This window comes from Sparus aurata, chromosome 17, assembly GCF_900880675.1.
Source record: "Sparus aurata chromosome 17, fSpaAur1.1, whole genome shotgun sequence".
NCBI lineage: Eukaryota > Metazoa > Chordata > Actinopteri > Spariformes > Sparidae > Sparus > Sparus aurata.
The window spans coordinates 1,779,755-1,807,258 of record NC_044203.1 but is presented as its reverse complement, the minus strand read 5'-3'; the positions used below and the strand labels follow the sequence as shown (position 1 = coordinate 1,807,258).

Genomic DNA, 27,504 nt, shown 5'->3' with positions numbered 1-27,504 from the left:
TGGCCAGTTGGCATACCATGTTTTGGCACTGTGGGCAGGTGCCAAGTCCTGCTGGAAAAGGAAATCAGCATCTGTATGGGAATGTTGATTTCCTTTACCAGCAGGACTAGCAAATCATATAAATACAGTATATATCGTTTGAAAGTCACACTTGGTCAGGTCAACTTTTGGAATTTCAAAAGCCTTTTATTACAGTTCATAAATTCATAATGAAAAATCAACTGACAGAATATCATTTGAGCACAGAACTCTAATCGATTCTACTCACAATACATGACCTTTTCTTGGCAGCTCAAACATTCAAGGCTAAATATTTTATCTTGAATTTTGCTGTTCAAATTTCAAAGTTGGTGAAACTGAACAATTTTGGACTACTGGAGATTTTAAATAGGGGAAGCTACACCCCATAATTTAGATAAATGTGTCTTGTAGTAAAATATTTCAATGTTCATAAGAAATCTTTACCAACTTCAACTTTCTTTACTGCTGTAAAGAGCTGCTGTCTTATATATAAGATAATATAACTTAACATCTAGAGCCAATAGATTACTTCAGTTACCTGTATTGATTCTGCAAGATAGACAATGTTTTTTTTTCATATCTATCCAAAATGTTTCCATGTATTGAGACCATCATACTAAAAATAACTCCTTTGGATTCTAAAATAAGAGCAAAACTTACGTTTTGGGAAGTCATATTTACATCACAAATCACATCAACCTTGCACAGTCATAAAATATGGACGATGTCTATTTAGAAACCTGACAAGGGGCGGAAAAGTTATATACTGTAAATACAATGATATCCATTGATAGGACAATGCAGCAGATTCAGCCCTGGTCAGATTGACCTTGATGCTTACAGCTGAGTATCTACTGCATAGTAGTAGAAATATATTCAATAACAGCGAATGATTTGGCTAAAATATGAAAGAGAACAGCAATGGGCCAAGAACAGAGCCCTGGGGGATTCCATACTTCACATTGGTTCTAGTACACAAAAGTACCAAAGGATCTTTCCCGAATATGGTATAGCTGCTAGAGTGCAAATGTTTCATAAAGGTCATAAAGTTCATTACAAGGTTAACCTGTATTTTAAAACTCAGTGCAATGGTAGAGGTCTGTACATACCAAGTTAAAATAAAGAAGTAGTAATATAGCAAGGCCCTACATCAACAAGAGAAATGTACTTTAAGTATTTTTGCATCAATGAACACTTAATGTGGGCTCTCAATTTTTGTAAACCATTTAGTGTTTTAGATTTCTGTATGTGTTTTTCTGCTTACAGTCATGGGATAATGGTACTTCATCTCAATACACATGACTGCTTTTATTGTTTTTAATTATTGCTGTGTGCAATAACTACATACAATGATGCAGTGCATGAAAAATAAGTAACACTGACAACAATAAAAGCAGTCATGTCATAAATATTTAGAGAATGACTGAATCAGTCGAGTTTAGCTTAGCACAGATATATTAATATCAGCCTGTATGCTGGAGCCAACTGATAATTCAAAGGCAGCGTTAAAAATACCAAAGGTGCTCCATGTTTGAGGTCAATCAGAAACACTGTTGCTATTACATAGTTTGTCCTCCAGATAGCACAGAAAATGTTGGCTGTTGGGGGCAGCATATCAGAAGAGTAATTGCTAAATGAAGAAGCTGCTGTTAGCTAGTTAGCTCAGAGCAAAGGAGCTAGGTAGGAAGACCAGGACAGAGCTGGCTGGTTAGCATATTTACTTCAGTAGCTATCTCTGCAATACAGTAGGCTATATAAAGTGTATAACATCTTAACTGTTATTTCCTCACATTTTGGTGATCATTTCAGTTTATTTTTGAATATTTTTAACTAAAATTCTTTCGCATTGAAGCTTTAAATCCTGACAACTACTTGATACAGTACTTTTTGTTTAATGCAAAATAACAAATATCAGCCGGACTATATACACTGTGCAGTGTCAGAGTCGACAGTGTGGTTGTAGACACTACTGTAAAGTGTCCTGTTTAGTATCTTTAATAGCATTAACAGTATCAGCCTCTTGGCAGTAAGGTTAAGTGTTATGCTGTTTGTGTGAACAAATGTCTGCATCACAGGCTCTTTCAACGGGGAAAATGAAAATCATGTCATCATATTTACTGACAATTACAGGCAAACTTCACATAAAAAGCGAGGGTGGGCAGGAGCTGCGAGGCAAAGCAGCGTGGTCCACAGGTTATTTGCCCCAGACTTTACAATGCCAGCTGTCTAGTACGAAGTCCGAGTGAGCTACATGTGTTTTCAGGTATTTGAGAATATTTCTAATTTCCAGCAACAGTTTGATTAGCTTAGAGGCGATAAACCACTGACTACTGCAGTGTAAAAATGTTTCATTTACATTGACACTGTGCACAAAAGCCAGATGTTAACAGGTGTAAGTGAGTTTTTTGGCCAATGCGAAAGTGGTAATACTGAAACCTACACTGGGATGTGCGAGAATGGTGTTTAAACTCCTCGACCTCTTGCACTTCTTTGCTTGCTTGTATATTACTTTTCACTCCTTTGTTGATTTTATGGATAAGTCAAATTCATATTGATAGCAACGTAACCACAGTCATCATTATGGGAAAGTACGTAGCCTCCTGCCCAGGTGCTGCCCCTCAGCCAAACCAACAAGAGTATTTCCAACATGTGTGAACAGCTGACAGGGACATCTCTTGCTGCCTGCTGCATGTTGGAACAAGCTAACCTTGACAATGCTCTTATTTTCCCTCTCTGGATGTTGTTTGAGTTCCTTTGTTAAAGGGGCTTCAAGAAACAACTCTCAGTACATTCAGCATACACAATGACAGCCACAAACTACAGGACCATGAGTAAAACATTAAAGAAACTAACAGAGGGAGTATTGTCTGCATGTCTGTTAAAAACAGTTGGACCTACAGTTTTACACTGGAAACTGCCATGTTCCAAAAAAAACACATTGCATTGGTTTTATTTTGAAACGTCAGAGCGGAAATACGTAGGAGGTCAGCTAGCTTGACAGCTAGCCTACGAACCGACCCTCTTTGCTGCTCCTTTGACAACGGTCTGTGCTGGGCTTTCTCCTCCATCACTTCCTTCCTTCGAGCGATGTGTGGTGAGGCAGGGAGATGTGAGGAGCTCGGCTCTTCGCTGCGTCGTGCTGCTCGGGGGCCATGGCGGAGCGGACACTGAGCGGCAGCGGCGGAGCGGGTCCTCAGCGGCGGCTCAGACAAGGAAGGATCCACGGTACCTGCAACACGGCCACAACTGTCACTGAGGGAATACGATGGTTACGGCTTCTCAACTTTTACACACTTCTTAAGCTCTCGACGGCCGGTTCAACTTTTCTCTAACTTGCATATCCACGGTGTCGATGGGATCGTAGCGACTTTATCGTGCTTCTGTGATCTCCCGGTGCGTCTGTCCGGCTGAGCCATTTGCCTCTGGCGTAAATCTGGCGCACTGTCCCGCAGTGGCTCATAGAGAGCCTCGTTAATATTTCACAGCCGAGTCAAGGGAGGTTAACATGGGGGCAAAGCAGAGCAGCCCGACCGCTAATCCAGCTGCAAACGGACGGACCAGAGCCTACTCCGGCTCGGACCTGCCCTCCAGCACGTCCAACAGTAACGGCAGTAACGTTAGCAGGACTAACGCCGGGGGTCTGAGGTATCATGCATACAGTGCGTCCGGAGCCTCTGGAGCCACGTCCAGCACCAGCCAGCACCTCGGAGCAAGGGCCAGGTCTGTAGGAGGCTCTGGAGGCTCTGGGACCAGACTTCCGTCCGGCATCAACATTCCGAACAGCAGCGGAGCCTACAGCTCCCAGGAGTCCGGCGGCAGCAGCCCGGAGGAGGCGGTGGACAGGGAGCGCTCAGGCGGAGGGCGCGAAGGTCCCCGGCTCGTGATAGGATCACTACCAGCACATCTCTCGCCCCAGCTGTTCGGAGGTAAGAGGGCAGAGCTGCTCTGACACCACGGCGGAGGATGGAGGGCAGCTTTGCCACAATGTTAGTGGGCTCATACATACAATATTCATTATACAAGAGTGTACTATGTTCAAACGCTGTGTCCATACACTGAATATTAACTGATTCCACAGCAGCAGAGTGAGCACAGTGTTCAGAAGAGTACTGATGTCATCAGAAGAAGATGGTGCAAAGCTTTGCTAGAACTAGGATTTTAGACTCCTGAACCACCTCAGGAACAAAATTAAAATGTATCCACCCGTTTCCTCAGAAGCCTATGGGTGCTGCCATGACAGGTAACTACTTCGGCCAGCGGTTTTTTGTTTCCGGTTGCCTTGCAACTGCATGACTGACCGCCGCCGCCAAAGCTAGCCCTGAACAACTAGTGTTATGTCATAAATGCTAAATTGTTTTTTAAATGAGCTAATGTATAACATGTGCCATTGTTGGTTGCCACAACGATTCATGAAAATGTAAGTTTTTTTCAGAAACGTCTCGTGTAGAACATCAACCACTTAGACAAACATGTCCGTGCCCTGCGCCCTACACGCCATACTGAGGAAGGAGGAATGGAGACTAGCATGGCTCGCAGCTTTGACACTAAAATAAATATTTGGGTTTATGGATATCTTCCACAGTATAGCTGCTGCATGACTGCATGTCTTCTCTAACCCGGCAATGCACGAGCAGCAGCCTGTCTCCATGCCTCCACTTTCCTTCAGCATAGGGCTGGGCGATATGGCCTCAAATCAATATCACGATATATTAAGCAACTCACCTCGATAACGATAAATGAACGATAAGTAGAGGAAGAGGTTGGATGTAAATAAATAAACATTTTGAGGACTTCAGAATCAGAATCTAAGACATGAGACAAAATAGTAGAGACATTGCTGCTTAATAATATGTTAACCTCTTGAGCATTAGAGAACTTTTTTTTACCATTATTTTCTTTATCATTATATATTTTTGATAGACACAGAATCTGTTTCAGAAGTCAGTGGGTCACATGACATGGAAGCTATTGAGAAAAAAAATCAAGATTTCTGCATATTAATATTCATATAAAATAGAGGAAGCACTAAAGTACAATAAACATAGCTGTGTCTCATTCGTCCAGTTTACTAATACAATCTGCTGCTGGAGTCACTGGGCCCCATGACATGGAAGATATTGAAAGAACTGCAATTATTTTGTATTAATATATTTATGCTAAGTAACTTGATGACAGTCCCTAAATCAGTTTCCAGCGATTCAGTGCCATGTTCTGGAAGGTGAGCTAACCGTCCTCCTGCTGCTCACACTGGGTGAACCTCAGTAAAGTCGCGGCTGGACCCGAGTAGAGCTTAGAATCAAGCCCGACCCGAGCCCGTGCACGTTGTGTCCGAGCCCGGCCTGACAGACTGATTGTAATTATGAGCCCGAGACTGATTTAAAACGACAACTGTTTGATACGTGGGCTGTTATAACTGACGTTCTCGACTACAATTGCGAGTTGTTTGAACTACAGAAATCTTAATGAATAATGCAACAAGTGCCGCACTTAATGCACTCGACAAAGCCGACACATGTCATTATCACGGCCCACGACTTGTTTAAAATGGGTCCACAGTCACACCTCCGACTTTCCTTCAAACCTGCTCAAAGTTAATTCTACTGTTTTTCTTTTTTTCTTTACATCTTCATGCTCCATGTTGCACTTAAGCTACACAATCAGTGATGCCGGTAACGCGTTACTAGTTTTGTCATTTTCCTTAGTAAAAAATATATATTTTTGCTTTCTTCTTGCGTCTCGGGGAGTGCCGTCACGTACGCGAGAAGTCACGTTTTCCAGCATGAGGACACTCACGTGTCAGACCACGCAGAAACACAAATGCAAACAACAATGGAGGGAGGAGAGAGATGCGCGTTTTCTAGCTGGAAATACAGTCATTATTTTGAGTCAATAAAAAACAAAACACAAATGTTTGATCAATGGACCAGCCCGGCCGAAGACAGTGGCCTGTTGCAGCCTTTGAACGCAGCATCATTACACAAACTGTCCGCCACTCACAGCGAGAGTGGGTTCACTTGATTACTAACCTGGCATAGCTGGTGTCGCATCAGCAGGCGGAGTTTGCCATCAAATTAATGTAAAATAAGCACATCGGTATACGCTGGGGTAGATTTATCAAGTGGACCTAACATGTCCCCTGTCTCTAGTGGATGTTATGCCTATGACACCGAATATACCGACATGGCCAAAATGACGTTGGTTATTGTCGTAAATTTCGGTATGGGTAAATTTTCGGTTTATCGCCCAGGCCTACTTCAGCATTAACCACGCTATATGTTTAGCTTGATTGACACTCTGGCTGGGCGCTGCTGCTGCCTTCAGAAATATAAACTCGCTGTGTTTCTTCAACAGTACTTTCCCTATTTTGTTACTGTGCAGGTAGTTGTATGCTTCTGTGCGTTTGTAACTACATAATTCTCCGCCGTCAACACCTTCAGAAAATATAAGATAATTAACTATGTCGATGTAGCTAACGTCGGGCCGTTGCTTCATGTCATCTGCCCACTCCGTGAGAACTGACGGGTGAGGCATTATGAGAACTGTCCTCACAACTTTTTAAAACATCCGTATTGTGTATCCACCTCCGATTTTTGTCCATTTTGTCGCTTTCTTTGTGTTAAAAGCCGTTTTTTAGAGCGAGCATGACAGCTACACTAGCGTAAACACAGAGTTCACCCAGTTCAACTGGAAGAGCAAAACCGCCATGAACCATGGGTAAACTTGCGAAGTCAGGAATAAGGTGGATAGAACACTGAACTTAAAGCTGCAGTCTGGAGTTTTGAGAAAAAAGTGGATTTAGCCAGAATATTTGAATGAGCACAGCCCCCAGGTCCCTCCCTCTTCCTATCTGCTGTGCTGCAGCCCTGCCTTCAAAGTCTTCCTCACAGAGGAGCCTGCCCTGCATGAGCAGGCTTGTAAGGACAATTACATAGGATGCAAGATAATGGACTTATTTTGGATTCAGGAGAGACGTGTTACAAACACAGGTACTGTGAAAACATGCCGAGCAGTTGTTCCAACTTCTAGAGGAAATACAGCCAACCTCCATCACCATCTGCAATACAACCATAAAGACCTACACAAACAATTCAAAACTAACGTTAGCCATCATTAACTGTATAGTTATGCAAACTTCAATATTTGTTTATTTATCGCAAGTTATATCGTCTTCGCAATATTGAACAGTGTTATCGCACATCTTCCTCATATCGTGCAGATAACCAAGATGTCACGTTCAAAATAACAACAACAACATAAGCCCTGATTGTTCAATTTCTGACAACTAAATTACAATGACGAGTGCCTCATATTATGTTATGTATTACTATGTTAATCCCAAATTTTTTTCACTCACATTACACACACACACACAAACACACACAGTGTAGAGGAGATGAGCAAACATAGGCCTACATGCTAAGGCGCCCAGCGAGCAGTGTTAGGGGCTGGTGCCTTGCTCAAGGGCACCCCGACAATGCCCAGGATGTGAACTAGCATTCTCTAACTGCCAGTCCTCAATATTTTTTGTTACTCATTTCAGAAAGTGAAAACCAAACAGTAGATTCATTACACATAGAGTTAAATATTTCAAGCCTTTATTTCTTGCAATGTTGATGATTATGGCCTACAGATAATGAAAACCCAAAATTCAGTGCCTCAGAAAATTAGAATATTACATGAGATCAATTAAAAAAAAAGGATATTTTAACAGAAATGTCAGGCTTCTGAAAAGTGTGTTCATTTCTATGCACTTAATACTTGGTTGGGCCTCCTTTTGCATGAATTACTGCATCAATGCGGCATGGCATGGAGGCAATCAGCCTGTGGCACTGCTCAGGTGTAATGGAAGCCCAGGTTGCTTTGATAGCGGCCTTCAGCTCATCTGCATTGTTAGGTCTGGTGTCTCTCATCTTCCTCTTGACAATACCCCATAGATTCTCTGTGGGGTTCAGGTCAGGCACGTTTGCTGGCCAATCAAGCACAGTCACACCATGGTCATTGAACCAGCTTTTGGTACTTTTGGCAGTGTGGGAAGGTGCCAAGTCCTGCTGGAAGATGAAATCAGCATCTCCATAAAGCTTGTCAGCAGAAGGAAGCATGAAGCGCTTTAAAATGTCCTGATAGATGGCTGCGTTGACTGTGGACTTCAGAAAACACAGTAGACCAACACCAGCAGATGACATGGCAGCCCAAATCCTTACTGACTGTGGAAACTTCACACTGGACTTCAGGCAACGTGGATTTGTGTGCCTCTCCACTCTTCCTCCAGACTCTGGGTCCTTGATTTCCAAATGACATGCAACATTTACTTTCATATGAAAAGAGGAATTTGGACCACTGAGCAACATCCGCTGGTGTTGGTCCACTGTGTTTTCTGAAGTCCACAGTCAGTGCAGCCAACAGTGGCGCAAGGCGGAGCAGATGCGCCGGGCAGCGAGGAGCTCGTTCTTAAACGAAGCTCCATCTCCATTATCTGGAACTGGTTTGGTTTTAAAAAATCTGACACGGAGCAACAATTTACAACGTGCAAGGTTTGCAAACAAATAGTGCCTACAAAGGACAGTAACACCACTAATTTGTTCCACCACCTCAAACACAAGCACAAACCAGAATATGAAGATAGCCTGAAAAATGCATAAGGATGCAGAAGCAGCATCAACTTCATCCAGAGCCTCTGGTAAGAAACCAACAATAACTCAGACAAAACTCTCCGATGCATTTGCTCATTCCACACCGTATGATCATCAAAGCAAACGGTGGAAAGATTAACGGAGGCAGTGGTGTTTTGCCTGGCAAAAGATATGTTACCACTCCAAACTGTGGAGAAGGCAGGATTCAAACGAATGATCCATAAAATGGATGCTAGGTACATGATGCCCTCAAGGAAGTATTTTTCCAAGACAGCCTTGCCTAAGATGTACGAATAGTGCCGTGATGGGTTACAAACAATGCTGTCTACAGTGGAGTCTTTTGCTTCAACCACAGACATGTGGAGTAGCCAAGAAACTGAGCTGTACATTAGCCTTACCGTTCACTACATAACGAGTGATTGGAGTTTGAACAGCCGTGGCCTTCAGACGAGTTTTTCCCGGATTACCACACGAGTGAAAATATTGCGAGCGGTTTGAAGCAATTTCTGCAGGAATGGACAGTGGGCCAGAGCTAAGGTGGTCAAAGCAGTCCCCCTGAACCAGTGGACAAGGCTGTCCTGCTTCGGGCATAACCTGCACATTGCTGTTGGTGAGTAATTATCTTACTGTCCCTTTACTGTATGTGCATTTAACATACAAACACCCTCATGAGTATAATATTTAATGAAGATGGTCATCCAGGTGCACAATAACCACTTTAGACTCAAACTGAAATCAGTTGAGTGTATTCTATTTACACAGAATTTAAAGCTGTGTGTGTGTGTTTAATGTTCTGCTAATATACTCACTGACCAACTAATGTGAACTGAAATAGATTAAATTGATATTAAACAATTCTGTAAACAAGTGTCTGAATTTTCATTCATTGTTTGTTTTGTGTTGCAGAGAGAAGCATGAGGGATAGCAGGATTGACAGAGCTGTGGGAGTCTGCAAGAAGATTGTCTGCTTGTTTTCGCACACCTGGAAAAGGCAACGGGCTCTCAGAGCTGCACAAGAGGAGCTCGGACTTCCTCAGCATAAACTGGTGACTGAATCCCCTACATGATAGGGATCCAGGCAGATGATGATTCAGCGGCTTCTTGAGCAAGAAAAGGCCATTACACAAGTTTTGGCTGCTGAACGGTCAACCAGCCATCTGGTGCGGAAGTGGTAGGACACGTCCTTGAGGCTGTCAGCAAGGCATTAGGACTTCTCCTGGAATTCACAGATGCCCTCTCCGTCACAGTGTCATGCCTGAAGCCTAATCTTCACCTTTTTAGCAGTGAGCTTCTGCAGGAGAAGGATGAAGATTCAGATCTCACCAAGACCATAAAAACCTCAGTACTGAACTATATGATGACCAAATCCAGCAATCCAGATGTTGCGGAACTGATCAACATGGCATCATTTCTTGATCCACGCTTTCGCACACAGCACCTGAGTCAGGAATAGATCCTGGTCATCAAAGCCAGAATAGTCACAGAGGGAGAATCTGTGTGGCCCCGCTGCTGCTACCTCTGAAACATCACCTCAATCTGCTGAAAAAGGCCAGGATCAAGAGACAGAAGACAAACATCACAAGTGTCTTGGAAGCTTTTGCAAACAAGCAGCTGCTGCTGAGGTCTCCATCACCATCAGTGTTTCTTACACTGAGAAAATTGAGGCCGAATTAAGCAGTTACTTACTTGTGCAACTGGCAGACAGTGAGAGCAGTCCACTTACATGGTGGAAAGTACATGAGGAGAATTTCCCTGTGATTGGTCGTCAAGCGAAGAAGTACCTGTGCATCCCTGCAACAAGTACAGCCTCAGAGAGGGTCTTCAGTGCTGGAGGGAATGTGGTAACCTGTCAGCTGTCTCTTCTGAAATCAGCCACAGTTAATATGCTAGTCTTTCTGACCAAAAATCTCAAGGTGTGAACCATGTCCTCTTCTTGAAAGAAGTACATAGATATTCCTGTCAGCCTCGTTCTCCACATTCTTGTACACCAGAGTATTTCAGTGTTTACATGTTCATTGAAATTATATTTGGTTTTGTGTTTGTTTTTTAATTTATCATGTTGTCATTTGCACTATTTTGAAGAAATGGTAGTTGCATTTTGTTATTACATTTGTCCATTATATGTTTGAGTGAAGTGTTATGTATGTGAAAACTTGCACTAGTATTTGTGGCATGTTCCAGCCACTGGTAAATTCTGCATATTTTTTCATCACTCGTCACTGATTTCATTTTCAGTGAACTTTTATTTATTTGTCTTGTTTCTTAATTTATCAGATTGTATTTGCAGTTGCACTACTTTGTGATTTTTGTAAGCTAAGTTATTTTTGCTGTTTAAACTGTTTTTTTACTGCCTGTGTGCCAAAAAGTTTAAATACATTTTTGATAAATAATAGATTCTGTTCTCACATTTCAGACTTGTTTGTTTGGTGTCACTCACTACATTTTTGCAGTACAGGGGTACTACCTGAACTTAATTGATGTATTTAGTAGCCTTTATCATTATTTTGGTGATAGATTTATAGTCAAAAAGATTAGGCTGAATTGGTGTTGATTTATCATCATTTTTATCGTTACCGTGATAAATACCATAAATTATCGGGATAAATTTTTTTAGTCCATATCGCCCATCCCTACTACCAGGACATTTTAAAGCGCTTCATGCTTCCTTCTGCTGACAAGCTTTATGGAGATGCTGATTTCATCTTCCAGCAGGACTTGGCACCTTCCCACACTGCCAAAAGTACCAAAAGCTGGTTCAATGACCATGGTGTGACTGTGCTTGATTGGCCAGCAAACGTGCCTGACCTGAACCCCACAGAGAATCTATGGGGTATTGTCAAGAGGAAGATGAGAGACACCAGACCTAACAATGCAGATGAGCTAAAGGCCGCTATCAAAGCAACCTGGGCTTCCATTACACCTGAGCAGTGCCACAGGCTGATTGCCTCCATGCCATGCCGCATTGATGCAGTAATTCATGCAAAAGGAGGCCCAACCAAGTATTTAGTGCATAGAAATGAACACACTTTTCAGAAGCCTGACATTTCTGTTAAAATATCCTTTTTTTTTTAATTGATCTCATGTAATATTCTAATTTTCTGAGTCACTGAATTTTGGGTTTTCATTACCTGTAGGCCATAATCATCAACATTGCAAGAAATAAAGGCTTGAAATATTTAACTCTATGTGTAATAAAGCTATATAATGTTTGGTTTTCACTTTCTGAAATGAGTGACAAAAAATATTAAACTTTTTCTTGATATTCTAATTTTTGAGATGTACCTGTATATCAAGCAGGCGTCCTTACTTATCCAGCAGAAAAGCAGCAAACTCTGCGTTGCTCTTGAGTCCTTACAATTCCCTTAGCTCCCTCCATCTCTGAAATGCGATCCAATTTTTATCCTTGTTTTCTCTCCGGCTCAGTCCAATTCTTTCTTTTTACACTGCTTTTCTTCGCCAGTCTTCTTATTATTCTCTTTGACGTGGGCAATGGTGGTGCATATTTCAGCTTTTCTGTTATTGTTGTCTGTTGTCCGCCATTGTTAACGGTTTGGGCATGAAAGTATCTGACCAGGTAACAGCAGGCACTGCGCGGGGGAAGGGCATTGCCGAGTGCGCGCTGCATGAGGGAGGGGAGTTGCCAGCAGCATATGCAGGAGAGTGATTGACACTTCTCAGACACTCCTTGGCTCTGATTGGTTGTATTCTACCGGGAGTGGTGGATTCTTGCAAATCAAATTACAGCCACTGGGTAGAGCCACAGACAGTGGATTTTTACACAGCTGACCTGTATCTTATTCTACTGTCAGATCATGATGACAATTTTAGCAAACATAACAATAAGTAAATGGCCTGATTACATTTTCTGTCTGTTTCATTTCACAAAGCTTTAAACAGGGGGCATCTGCCCGTGGATTCACTAGGAAACATCAAAATCTCTGTTTATTTATGGTCTAGAAATAATCTCATTTGAAACTACTGAGCTTTAAAGAGTAGAATCAATCAATAAGATATCCGATTAGTGTTTTATGAAGTTGCACAATGTAAACTCTCAGCGGTTGCTAAGCCCTCAGCTGGTACATTGTCTTGTCATAGGGTGAATGTCTCAGCGACTCTGCCCAATCACTTGTTTCTGGCAGTTGCATAAAGTGGCAATTCATTCATATGTTTCTACATGTTACATTAAAGGAGAAATTCACCATGTTTTTTGTGGATGTCTCCATCAGTGTTGATGAGACATGTTGTAATACAATCCCCAGTGCGTGGGGTCTTGAAAGAGAAAGTTGGGTTATTAGAGTTGTCCTGCTTGCAGAGCCTGTCGACATGTGCCAGGATGCATTGCATGCAACCTCATGACACTCCACTCAGTGACAGTAATATGTCCTAAAACTGCCTGGCTCGTGGAGATGGGTGTTTCAGACGGGGCTGTGTACAAAAAGGCATCTCAAAAGAGTTAGCTACATGGAATGTGACAAGATCATCATAGTTTTCATTGTTATAATACTACACTGACTATATATTTGTTTGTTTTAGGTAGTGTTGTGTAAAACACATAGTTTATATTATATTAATTTCTTTAGATCTTAGTCTAGTGATTCATAACACTGTTCACAATAACATCTGTGAAGAAGTGTTATAAAACTTTCAGTGAATACAACAGAAACAATAATTTGGAGGGTGGATGAGTAATCGTCACAGCCCATCACTTCAGGTCAACTTTCAAGCAAAATGAAACAAGGAGAAATGTGCATCAATGTGGGATCACCACCTGACGGCTCTGTGTATTAAATGTAGTATTATTAATGATTTAAAATAACGATCAGAAGAACAGGACTCAACATGTAGCTCGCTCCTACACCACAGCTGTGAGTATGAGGAATATATGATAAGTGTGTTGCCTGTTGTCTGTCTGTTGAGAATAAGAGCCTCTTGGAAATTATATTTTTTAAAAATCTTATTTTTTAAACAAATGGTATTCGTTAAATCAAGTCATTTGATGTTTTCAGAGTCCCTCAGTGACACTGAGATGGATCATTCTGTTAGCTCTCAGAGGCTGTGAGCCAGGCATGTCCAAAGTCTGGCCCGGGGGCCAATTGTGGCCCATGTTCAAACTCCCACCGGCCCGCAGCCTCTGTCATAAAATCAATAATATGCACCCACCAGCACTGTTGACCACAGTATTATACGCGTACAAAAAAGTTATTTTTCATTTCGCCAGAAGGTGGCAGCACAGAGGTGTGGCTCCACGCTTTTGTGACCCTTTCCAGCCCATTGCTAATATGGCGACGGTAACTAAAAAAAGGAAAGTTGACAGCGAGGGCTGCAGCTTCAAGGACGAGTGGAAATTGGAATATTTTTTCACTGAAATACGAAACAACTGTGTCTGCATAATTAGCCAAGAGACTGTGGCTGTTTTCAAGGAATTCAGTATCAACAGGCACTACCAGACGAAGCATGCTAACTACGACCAGCTAGCTGGGAACGAGCGCCGTGAAAAATTGAAGCAACTTGAAGCTGTTTTAACTTCACAGCAGCGTTTTTTCACAAGAGCCGTGAGTCAAATGAAAATGCCCCAAAGGCGAGCTACGAGGTGGCAATGGTGATTGCCAAGCACTGCAAACCAAGGGAGGACTGGCGTACGGGGACACCGGGGATTTCCCCGCCCGGTGGGCCGGGCCATGAGAAAAAAAAAAAGAAAGAGGGAAAAAAGTCTATTGCAACGGCCAACAGCGTTGTGGTTCGCTGGGCGGCTGGGTCGGGCGGCTATTGTTGTGATAGGCTATACCTGTGTTCACGTATCACTGCCTATACTCAGGGGCGGACTGGCCTTCTGTGTGTTCTGGAGAATCACAGAACGGCCGCTACTCCAGGATGGCCGGCGGCCGCCACGCAGTCATCGTCAGTTTTTTTTTTTTTTTTTTTTTCGTGTTGATCTACTGTTTCACACTCCAGACCGGTAGGTGGCCACAATGTGTCTTTAAATTGGATGCCAGCAGGCAGCCACCTGTGCCCACCAGAAGTGACGGACTGGTAATCTGGAATTGCAGCAGATGCTGGAGCCCTTGTGGGCCGTTTGGGCCAGCCGACCAACCAGAGAGCGGCATAAAAGTGGCAGACATACGGTCTTAAGATTATATCTGTCTGCCCCCTTTCAAGTGTCAATAATATTCTAACACTAAATGACATCCAAATTTCTCCTATTCACTCAAACATATTATAGTAGCAATCTTATCAGTATTTATATGCCACATACGAGTCTCTGTATCACAGTCACGGTTACCCTCTACAGTCGCAAACTTTTACATCAGTCTGCATTGTTTTGTAGCAAAATGTCTTATTCAGATGATCAAATGTGTGCATGGTTTGAAATAAAACAAATCTACCAGCATTTTTTTATTTGATTATTTGTTTGCAAAAGTTAAAATGAAGCAATGCCGTCTGTGAATTTTCAAGACTGAATCAAGTAGACCGTGTCTGCGTGGTTGTTGGAAGTTGGAGATTGGAAGTTAGAAGTTGACTGTTTAAGCTAGCAAAAACAATGAACCGAGGCATCAAGCGACACAAGGGGGGAGTGGAGGAAAAGAGAGAGAAATCTAAGAGAACGCTGTTGGCTGATTGTGAAAAATGCTGCAGACTGACTGATTTGTTTTTAAAATCAAGTGCGGCTTCAGCTAGCACTAGTGCTAATACTGCTAGCACTAATGTTAGCAACACAGCTGAGCCAGCACACCAGGGAGAAAGACAGGACAGTGAGAAATACTAGCCAGGGGAAACGAGCAAGAAGAGGATGAAGAGGTAGACATGGATGAAAAATGATGGTAAGACATGTTTTTAGTATGGAGCGGCTGGCTGATGATTTATACATTTGTTTTATGCATTGGGGTTGTGCATTGATATGTCCATGTTCTGGTGCAGTAAAATCTTATCTATCTATCTAGCTATCAAAGGTGCATGTGCACTCCGTGCGTCAAAAGTTCTATCTGCGTTCTATCTGCGTACCCGTACCCATTTCGCTAGCCAGCGACGAAAGCACGGACGCATCTGACACCACTCAGTTACTCATTTTTTTGAGAGGAGTGGACAATGAAATGAATGTGAGTGAAGAGCTACTTGACCTTCAGATCCTTAAGGACCAAACAAGAGGAACAGATTTATTTGTTTCGGTTTGTTCCGCCGTAGATGACATGAAACCTGTTTGGCTAGCCGATTTAGGATTTTGGCATAACACGGCATCTAAACGTGCTGAACACGAGCCTTCAGGGGCAAAATGCAGTAAGCGAACTGTACATCAAAGCCTTTGGGACCAAGCTGCAACTTTTCCGAAGCCACCTGTCACAAACGCAGCCCAATACCACACATTTCCCTGCGCTGCACGAAATGATGACCAGTTTTCCACAGAACAATATCCGTGCGCAGATGAGGAGATGTGCAGCAGACATCTCATTTCTGGCTGAGGAGTTTCAACAGCGCTTTCGGGATTTTGCAGTTGTTGAAAAGAAGATCACCCTTTTTCCCTCTCCTTTTTCCGTGGACCCTGGTGACGCTCCAGACCACCTGCAGCTGGAGCTCATTGAGCTGCAGTGTGAAGCTCAGTGTGTCGGGACCTTGGAGTCGGGACCAAGAGCTCCCTCTTGTCAACTTTTACCGGCAGCTGGATAAAGGCAGGTTCCAGAAGAGACGAACATTTGCTAAGAAAATGCTGAGCTTGTTTGGTTCGACGTACTTGTGCGAGAAGACATTCTTGTTGATGAACTTTAACAAGAACCGCGTGAGGACAAGACTAAGTGACTCTCACCTGCGTGACATCTTGTGCATCAAAACCACTGTCTTTGAGCCAGTCCTGGCCTACTTACTGCAGTCGAGATCTCAGTATCACCCTTCAAATTAGTGCAGGCAAGTTATTTGTTTAGTCATCTGAGGTGAATAAATTCCAAATTCTTTTGTGATGATCGAAACCACAGTTTTGAATATGCACTGAGTTTTATGGCCCTCAATGTTTTGTACTCCTGAAAATAAGTGTCATGTGAACAGGAAAATAACACTGTTTTGAATTTAGAAGTTTACAGTGAGCATTTAATAGTGAGTAATATGCAATGTTTCAAATGAACCTAGATGTTTGAGCTTCCTGAAAGTTTTTTTTCCAGACAGACTTTTTCTTCATTTTATGTGGTCTTCAAATATGAAAGATTCCTTGTGTTTTTGCTTTCTGTCACACTTGCATGTTTCAGATCATCAAACAGAGATAACCTGAGAATGCCGTTTTTAAATGATGATTTAATTTATTAAGGGAATTGCTTTTTTGTCAATGACTTCTCATCTGTTCTTGAATTTCTTTGGATCAGGACATGATGTGTTGCTTTTTGAGATATTTTAATGTTGTCAGAGAGGTTCTATTTAAGTGATTTCTTGATTCTGCAGGTCTGGCAGTAATCAATTGTAGTGGAAATTCTCCTTTGTGAGGTAGAGAGTTGCTAAGTATCCGAAGAACTTCAGACTTCAGCGTATGAATCAGATGTCATTTAATAACACGCAGCCTGGGGAAAAAGGCAAAAGCGTTCTCTCCTGAACTCTGAATTGTTATCCCTTAAGTACAAAATAAGAGAGGAGGTTACCTTCATTTACAACAGTCATAAGACATTTTCTTTACATAACAATGACTCTTTGATGTTTGGGTGTATCCTGTCTTCCCAGGACAGTGACACGTTGATGTAACAGATGGGACAGCAAATGTCATCTTATCTAAACTTGTGTATCTTCCCATGTGGGGTGTGTGCCCCCACCTGTAGCTCTTGTGACACCTCAAGCAATGTGACATTCTCCCTTCCTCTCCTATCCTTTACAGCACATTTGATCACTAACAGGAAGACTATGTAATTTCTCACACAGGCCTGGGGGGAGTTAGTGAAATTGGACTTGGCTTTCCCAAAAATGTGGTAAATCACAGTTAATTAACAGTTAATATTCAAATTTCAAATATTTAAGTGTGACAAAAAAGCAAAAACAAAAGAAATCTGTAAGGTGGCAAATACTTTTCCCAGAGTTACATCCTCATATGCACTCATATCTCATCCTTTTTGGTTTTTATAAATCATACTTCTATATCTAAATGCGTGTGTCACAGGTTCTGTTTATTCCACATTGCTTTATTTCTAACCATGTTTCTCCCCAAAGGTACTGAAAAACAAACATTTATTATTGCTGTGTATCACTGCCCAAGCCTGTAGCCACTAGTTTGCTGGCCCCTGGACGACAACATTTTCACTCATGGTCATATTTCCTCTCTGCCCTGCTGGTCTTTTTGTCCAGTTTATATTTAGAATGTTGACATAGGTCTCTGGCACACCTCTAGTCAAGCCAGGAGTAAAACTTTCATGTAAGGCACATGCACTACATCAGGCTGGTTGTCGGTGACAGTATCAGACAAAAACTATTTCGATCTATCACGCCCGCTGGATACCCAGAGGTGGAGACTAGAAATCCAAACGAAGTGGCCTGTAACTCTCTGGGCACCAGTGACATCACTGGTTCACCGAAGGATGCCAGATTTTACAGTGCCGTCCAGAACATTGAGTGGGGTTGACTGGTGTTGAATAGAATAGAATAAAATTACTTTATTGATCCCAGATTGATCCCACAGCCGCAGTGGGTCCGCAAAAAACACTCTATACATAACATAGATAGAAAGCAAGATATACACAATGTACGCATACAGTGCAAACTATACTATAAACAATAAACAATAATAATATATACAACAAAACAGTAGAGAGATCAGAGTTCTTTCTGTCAGGCAGAGGTGAGAGAGTTATTGTATAAAGTGATGGATTGTGGCAGGAAAGATTTCCTGTATCTGTTGCTACGACAGCGAAGCTGAAGCAGCCTTCCGGAGAAGGTGCTCCGCTGTCTGACCAGTGTGAGTTGGAGAGGGTGGAGAGGATTATCCATGATGGATAACAGTTTTTTCAGTGTCCTCCTCTCCACCACAGCCTCCAGAGTGTCCTGTTTGCAGCCAATCACAGAGCCAGCCTTCCTGATCAGTTTGTTGAGTCTGTTGGTGTCGCTGGCTCCGATGCTGCTTCTCCAACAAACCACAGCAAAGAAAAGTACTCTGGCCACCACAGACTGATAAAAGATCTCCAACATCTTGCTGCACACGTTGAAGGATCTCAGCTTCCTCAGGAAGTAAAGTCTGCTCATCCCCTTCTTGTACACAGCTTCAGTGTTAGATCTCCAGTCCAGTCTGTGGTTGATGCTAACACCAAGGTACTTATAATCCTCCACCGCCTCCACATCCTTTCCCAGAATGCACAGTAGTTGGGGAGCTGTCTTCCTTTTCTTCCTAAAATCTATCACCATCTCTCTGGTCAGCCGCAGGTGATTCTGTCCAGTCCACTCCACAAAGTTGTCCACCAGTGCCCTGTACTCCTCCTCCTGTTCCTCACTTATACACCCAACAACAGCCGAGTCGTCAGAAAACTTTTGCAGGTGACACGACCCGGTGTTGCACTGAAAGTCAGTGGTGTATAAGGTGAACAGGAAAGGAGACAGTACAGTCCCCTGTGGAGCTCCTGTATCACTAACCACCGCATCAGACAGAACACTGCCCATACGGACAAACTGTGGCCTGCCTGTCAGGTAGTCAGTAATCCAGGAGATCATTGTGTCGTCTACACCCATCACCTGCAGCTTCTCCCCCAGTAGCAGTGGCTGAATGGTGTTAAAAGCACTAGAGAAATCAAAGAATGTGATTCTCACAGTGCCTCCTCCACCATCCAGGTGCGAATGGGCTCGTTGCAGCAGGTAGATGACAGCGTCATCAACTCCCAAGTGGGGCTGGTAGGCAAATTGCAGAGGGTCTAGCAGGGAGCTCAGGTGGGCCAAGACCAGTCTCTCCAGCACCTTCATGACGTAAGATGTGAGGGCCACTGGTCGATAGTCATTGAGGTCTGATGGTGTCGACTTCTTTTGCACAGGATCCTGGCAGGAAGTCTTCCAAAGCACCGGTTTTCTCTCCTGACCCAGGCTCAGGTTGTAGAGGAGTTGTAGTACAGGAGACAGCTGGCTGGCACATGTTTTCGGGATCCTGGGGCTGATACCGTCAGGGCCTGCAGCCTTCTGCTGGTGGAGTCTCTCCAGCTGTCTCCTAACCTGGCCTGCGGGGGAGGATGCTGTAGTCTTCAGTAGCCCTTTTAAAACAACGTCTCCGCATTATCTCTGGAGCGGTGGTTCACCATTTCTCCGCCGATGGTGATTCACACAGCAGGGTTTCCTCTACATGTAATTGACTGTGGCGCACCGCCACGGCAAAATAAAAGCCGCCACACCTTAAAAATTCAGGCATAAATAAATCTAGTGTTAGAGAAAGGAAATATTTTTCCGTCGTCTTCCACCGCAGTCTTTGACGTTAACTAGCATGTTGGATATTTAGCTTGATAGTTAGCTAGAGGATTAAAATGGTCACCTTGAAAATGGCAATCGTAAAACCCGACCCGCCTCTTCAGGCGTCCGACCCGATCCGCATCTGTGTCCGACACAGTACATTATTTTTCACCCGTGCAGGACTCTGACTTGGATAACTCCTCTCTTAAAACAAATAATAAAAATATTTCTTTACAACATGAATCTTCATTCCAAGCCCATGCAGGGGAGTTCATGATGGCTGTGTGAGAGCATTCCCTAAATTCCCTAAGTAGCCTATGACATAAGTAAAAATATTACATTATGATGACCCAAACTGTACACCCCCCAGTGCCACAGTCTCAGAAAATACTGGAGGAAACACTGCACAGTGAAGCATCTCCGCCGTTCCGCCCTGTAATTCACACTGAAAGTCGGCGCTGCGGCTCCTAAAGAGGCGTGACGGTACACGTCATGTTGATGACGTCGGTGTTTCCCAGGTGTCCCCCCTATTAATCTAAACCTGCTGACAGTTTCTAATCATATGGATGCTGTTATAATGTGTAGTGATTGAGATACTGACCCACCAAACATCCTGGAAAGTGACAAAGTTACGTTTTTCACGCTAAATGTAATCACCATCAGTAAGCAGGACACTGTCTGTCTCCCTCACTGGCAGGGACGGAGGCTGTTTTCTGGGGGAAAGTTCCCTGAAGTCTCGGTCAGGAGGGCTGACAAACACTCAGTGAGTTAAAGTTTTTGCCGGTGACAAAAGAGTCGGTAGGACAGGCAGGAGGACGGATGCTTCTCCACGTACAGCTGTGGTATTTTTTTCCTCATATAAGTTGCCAAAGACAGTAACAGTTACTACGTTACTTTTGTTTGGTCCTGTAACGTTGCTTTTGTGGGACATTTCTCTGTATTTAGTTGAGTGAAGGACCTGTGCAGTTATCAGACTGCACGACTGACACGTCCCTGCTCCGTGCCTCCGACGGCTCACGAATAATGCGGCCCTTATCCTACCTCCAGAGGCGGATCAGCGCCGGAGCGAAATTTCCCCCCTCTCCACATCTGAAACTTTTACACAGAGGAGGGTGCAGAGAATTGGCGCAGGATCCCTGCATGCAAACGACAGTGTGAATGGGGCTAGTGAAGGAGGAGGAGGAGAAGAGGTGCTGCACAGGAGAGCTCACATCAGGGGAGTGAGGGAGGAGGGGAGGAAGCATTTGGGGCAGTGAGGGTGTGTTGGGGTCTGGAGGTGTCATGGAGACGACAGAAGGCTGTGAGCTGAACCTATTGAAGAATCTGTTCAGCTCGTTTGCCCTCTCCAGGCTGCCCGATGACTGTCTGCCGATCACCTTCCACCAGGTGATCTGCTTCATACCAGTCCACACATCCCTCACATTGTTCTGCTGGAGTTTGGCCTCCAGCTTCCTCCTGTAGGCGTCTTTACAGGCCCTCAGCATATCCCTGAGTTCATGCTGCACTCTCCTCAGTTCTTCCCTGTCTCCAGACCTGAACGTCCTCTTCTTCTTGTTAAGAAGGGCTTTCAGGTCATTGGTGATCCAAGGCTTATTATTAGGGAAGCAGCATACAGTCCGGGTTGGCATGGTGGTGTGTTCACAGAACCTGATGTATTCTGTGATGCAGTCGGTCATGCTGTCGAGATCCTCCTCATATTGCTCAACGAGTACATCCCAGTCTGTCGACTCAAAGCAATCCTGTAGTGCATCAGCAGCCTCCTGAGTCCACCTCCTCACGCTCCTAGTGTGGACAGGCTGCCGCTGAACAAGGAGGACATACTTCTGAGGACATAGATCTGCCTCTGGCTGTGGGACTGTATGCATCCTTAGCATTTGCATACAACAGATCCAGTGTGTTACAGTCTCTGGTGGGGCAGTCAACATACTGGTGAAATGTTAGGATTGTTTTGTTCAGTGAAACCTGATAAAAATCCCCAGTGATGACAATCGAGGCACTGGGATGCTGTGTCTGTACCGGGGCAACAGCGGAGTGGATGACATCACAGGCCACCGCTGCATCAGCTGAAGGAGGAACGTGCACACCGATAATGATGGCGGACGGGAATTCCCGGGGCAAATAATAAGGCCTCATCCCCACAGTCAACAGTTCAATGTCCGGGGTACAGAGACGTTCCTTCACATGAACATGTCCGGGATTACACCACCTCTCACTCACATTCAGTGCAATCCCTCCTCCGTTATTCTTTCCGCTGCTTGTCAGGTCCCTGTCCGCCCGAACAGTGCTGAAGCCGGGTACCACCACGCTGTGGTCCGGGATGTGTGAGTGAAGCCATGTCTCCGAGTAACACAACACAATGCACTCATGATATTCCCTCCGAGTCTTTATCAGCGCGGCCGGTAGTGTGTCCCTCAGCATGGACTCATTTCCAAAAGATAGAGATTAATGTTGAAAATTGGCAAAGTTATTCTTTAAGTTATGCTTCAGTAAACATGAGTGTGTGAAAGTCACCCAAAACTCTCCAGTTATCAAACCATAAACATATTCAAGAATCAAGTATTCAAGTAAGTAATTTTCAGGCAGAAAATGTTCTCAAATATGACAAGTTTAAGTAAAAGTAAATAATGCACATATACAGTATACAAGGGGCTGACTATTGTCAGCCTGGTTGATTATTTTTTAATTATATTGATTATCGGGATCAGTGTTGTATCCAACTGCCAATAATCAAGTAAATGAATTTTTACTTTGGCTCTGATGCAGCTTGCTATTTGCAAAGTAACTAGTAACTAACGTTATCAAATGAATGTAGTTGAGTGAAAAGTACAATATTTGGCTAAAGGTATAAAGTAGCAGAACATGGCAATACTTAAGTAAATTAGTAAATTACCTCAAAATTGTACTTGAGTTCAGTACTTGAGTAAATGTACTTGGTTACATTCCACTGATTGACATGACCTCAGTGTGAGAGCTATGGTTCTGAAGCAAAGTCGTAGGGATGGGTAATGCTCAAACTATCAGTCGATTCATTGATCAGGCAATCGGCAGACATTTATTTGACATTTGATTCTGACAAATGATAACAAGCAACTTGAAGACACCAATTTAGGCTCTGTGAATATGTGTGTGGGATTTTGTAAACCATCCTTACTCAGTTTTTAACAAAATATGACAAACTTCTCCATACACTAAATACAATTCAGCCATGAGTTGAAAAAATATTTAGTTACATAAGTAAGAATATGTGATCAAAAAATGTATTAGCAAGCCTAAGAATCTGACAAAGCATTTGATCCTAGTCAAAAAGAACTGAGGTTCAATAACTGGACCCTCAGTGAAGCAGAGTAGTGTTGATACGATAAGAGCTGGGCAGGTTTACAATGTGTACACGTTTTCATGAACGCAGTAATGTCACTGTAACAAATGCCGTGGCATATTTTAGCAGCAAAGCTAAATGCTGTTGTTGTTAACTTGACAGGATTTCTTGAGGGATATCTATTCACGTTAACCCTCCACCAGGGTAATGGATTTCTTTGGCGAGGGGCTTTTGTTCTCAAAGTATGTGAGGACTTTGTTCCTCACTTGGCTGTTAAGATCTTCAGCTTCTCCCTCTCTATTCTCTTCTTCACTGCTGGATTCAGAATCAAGGAGTGAGTCAAGTAAGGCGACAGGATTTGTATGTCTAGCATCTGTGGTTATGGTCAAGTGGAGCTGGCAGTTGCGCTGGTACTGTTTTGGTCACAGACAAGACTGTCAAGCTGCAGCTGATCTGCCTCACCTTCTAATTCTGAGTGCCTGTGTTTGCAATTTAATTTGCACATTAAAGACCAGCACAGGTGTCAGAATCAGAAAGACCAATTGCTTTTTCAGTGCTTGAGTTCTTGAGTGTAGAATTGGTGGCCAGTTGGAATGTGCAGCCAGTGCAGCAGACATAAGCCCACCCATACTTCTGTTTCAGTATGTTTGCTGCAGCCAGGAGACTGGCACCATTGTAATGCACAATGACTTTAAATTTGCTAGGAGGAATTTTAAATCTGGCTGCTACCTCCTCCAACCACTCCGCGATGTTGGATGTTTTATTGCAGTCCTCCAGTGGCATGGTCGTAGGACAGATTGATTCCATGTTCCAAACGCCTCTAATGTCGTGGCACGTAATGCCAAGGTAGGCTTCAGTGGCTTCACTTGTCCCTACATCAGTACTAAGGGAAATGTTGCTGTTTGTGGCTTTTATGGCACTCCTCACTCTCTGGAATGTCATCTGGTACATCCTCTCCATCAGTTTGGTGAGTGTGACCAGGGTTGAGCATGTGGATCATTTTTCTGAATCCTTCATCCTCCACAACTTATAGTGGCCTAATGACAGTTACCAGCATACTGAGGATACCATCAGTCAGAAAAGATGCTTGCTGTGGTGTGCATATGGGGCATCCTTCCTCAGAGTTTCATCACCTATGTTGAGTTGTTTCTTTCTGAAGCAAGAGCGGCAATATTATATAAAATCATAATGAAACTCATTTAACTTAAAACATGCAATGTTGCCTTTGTTGATATTTGCTGATGTAAAGGGCAAATACAGATAAGACACAAAGAGCTGTGATCACGCAGCAGTCTTTGTTCTGCCTGCTACAGACTGAGGGACAGTGAGTGACAGTCAGCTGAGAGTTGTTCATGTTATATTTGATGACAGTTTAATTTGTTTTCTGCTGTTATTGTCACATTGTATTCAGTTATCTATTTTGTGCTTTGAGCTACTGCACTAGTCTTTACAGACGTATGTTTTTTAGAGATGCACCGATCCAGTTTTTTCCGATCCAGTCCCGATACCGATACCTAGGCTGAGCGTACCAGCCGATACCAGATACAGATCCGATGTTACTGTTGAATGAATGAACCGTATACCTTGCCATGTGAGTAGGGATGCACCGATCCGACTTTTTCAGTCCCGATACCGATGCCTGGACTTTGTGTATCTGTCGATACCCGATACCGATCCGATACCGTTGTTGAATTAATAATAAACTGTATACCTTCCACCATGTGAAAGGGACTAAAGGCACCAGACTTTCCTAACTAAGACAAAATAATCAAACAGTTACCGAACATTGTAAACATGTGTAACATTATTAATAATAATAATAATAATAATACATTTAATTTATATAGCGCCTGTCAGGGTACCCAAGGACACACGTAACAAAGTGAAACAAACAAACAAAGAATAAATGGAGCGCCTGTCAGTCAGCACGGAGGGAAAACTAGCACTGAAGTCAGTAGCACCGTCCGTAAACAAACTAGCGTCTGGAGGCTCCGTGCACACAGCGGGGGCGACGCAGGGGACCAAGAGATCCAATCCAAGCGATGAAGCCTGGGGTGAAGTGACAGCAGAGGTCCAGGTGCTCCTGTGCTGAACACCTGAAGACCCCGCCAGCAACGGCGAAGTAGCGACCATCCAGCATCGCTGCGAGCCGCAGAGACCGCAGCAGCAGAGGAGAGCAACAAAGGAGCCCGGCGGTGAATAACCCTGAGGTTGTGGTGGAGGGAGGACCAACGGAGCAACGATGGACAGCCCACACAGTATTGAGTACGTCGGTTTGAAAGTTAGCGTTGCTAGGCTAACGGCTGATCGGTGAGGCTAACAACTGATGGCGGGGCTACTAGCTAATCAGCGGAGAAATGTGACGTGAGTAAGTGTAACGTCCTGCAAACAGGAATACAAAATAAAACATAGCAGCTGAACCTGAGAATAAACTAATAAAGAGTTGGTCAAACAACAACTTGTGCTCTTCCAGCATGCGACACATTTAGGCTGAAGAATGACGTAGGATGTGCTGCGACGGAGAAAAAACAAACAAAAAAAAACAACTGGATCGGCCGTGGATCTGTTTCATTTTACCAATCCCGGATCCAGCTGTTTTGTCAATATCGGGGCCAGTATCCGATCTTAATATCGGATCGGTGCACCCCTAATGTTTTTATTTGATTATCCCTCCAACATTAAATTAAAAAAGCACTTGCTTTGGCAATATGTGTGACATAACACCAGTAAAGGCATTTTTTTAAATTTGGATTTGAATTTGAAAAATGTAATCAGATAAATCAATGGACATTTGGACTGCAACCTTTGCCATGCACTGAGAATGATAGGGAAATTCACTACACACAATAAGTTAGGGATATTGTTATTTACATGAGTGTTTTTCCTATTTGGTCTGAATTTTAATGAAATAAGTAAAAGTTCCCTTTGATATTACTAATAATGAATGAGAAGAAACACCATTTTCATTAGTTTAATATTTATTACCCCAAAAATTTAGACAATAACAAGGATAGCCCCAAATAACAAAAATTGACAATGTCAGTAGCAGGTGTTTCCACCATTTGCCGCAATGACAGCTTGACAGCGACGTCTCATGCTCCTCACTAGCCTCATGATGTTGTTCTGAGGCAATGCGTTCCACTCCTCCACAAGTGCTACACGCAGTTCTGCCAGGTCATGTGGGGGTGGGGTACGATCATCCAGTCTCTGCTTCAGCTGGTCCCAGACGTGCTCTATGGGGTTCAGGTCAGGGGACATTGCTGGCCATACCATATGAGGCACTCCGACTTCCTGAAGTCGAGCTGTGACAATTCTGGCACGATGTGGTGGAGCATTATCATCCATGAACAGAAAGTTGGGGGTGTGCTGGCGGAATTGGGGGATGATGATGGGTTCTATGATGTCACTGAGGTAAGAACGTGCAGTGACTGAGCCATCTACAATAACCAAATCTGTTTTGCGCTGACTGGTGATGCCTGCCCAGACTGTTGCACCTCCTCCACCAAAGGGAACCCTGGGGACCATGTTGACCTCGGCGTATCGCTCACCTCGCCTTCTCCAGCAACGCTGACGACCATCATTTCTGTGCAAGGTGACCCGACACTCATCAGTGAACAGGACGGTAGACCACTGCTGCATTGTCCAGGTCACATGGTCTTGTGCCCACTGCAAACATTCACGGCGGTGTCTTGGTGTCAGTGGAGTCACCTGCAACGGTTGTCTGGCATTCAAGCCAAAGCGATGGAGTCGGTTTCGAATGGTTTGTCTGGAAACCCTAGTACCCCTCACATCTCGTAACTGGGCCTGCAGCTGTGTGGCAGTTGCATAACGATGTCTGAGTGCATAGGTCCTTAGGTACTGGTCATCGTTGCGGTCTGTCACTTGTGGGGCTCCACTCCTGGGTCTTTAACGAACTCGGCCAGTAGTTCTGTGTCTTGATGCAAGTCTGCTGATGACACTTTGAGACACACCAAGTTCACGAGCAACATCTGACTGCCTGCCACCGACCTGAAGGCGCGCTATGGCCAGGTGGCGCTGTTCGTCCGTTAAGTGACGCCGTGTGTTCATGGCTGTTTGAATTATGAACTTGGAATGACTTACTGACAATACCAGCTTTTTATACCCACAGAGTGTTGAAATTGATGCCACATTGAAAAG

General features: G+C 43.6%; 1 protein-coding gene across 5 annotated transcripts in view; it reads left to right on the top strand.

Moving 5' to 3' along the window:
* Positions 1 to 2,981: 2,981 nt before the first annotated feature.
* Positions 2,982 to 27,504, top strand: part of znrf2b (zinc and ring finger 2b) — a 69,992-nt gene continuing 45,469 nt past the window's right edge. For 3 of the 5 annotated variants that reach the window (XR_003981318.1, XM_030395048.1, XM_030395049.1), the window contains exon 1: positions 2,983 to 3,947. Coding sequence is in view for 3 of the 5 variants with exons in the window: in XM_030395048.1 (XP_030250908.1) it covers positions 3,527 to 3,947 (421 nt within the window). In the remaining 2 variants the exon portion in view is untranslated. Of the gene's footprint in view, positions 3,948 to 27,504 lie in introns of all 5 variants that reach the window. The other 2 variants (XR_003981317.1, XM_030395047.1) reach the window with 1 other exon arrangement.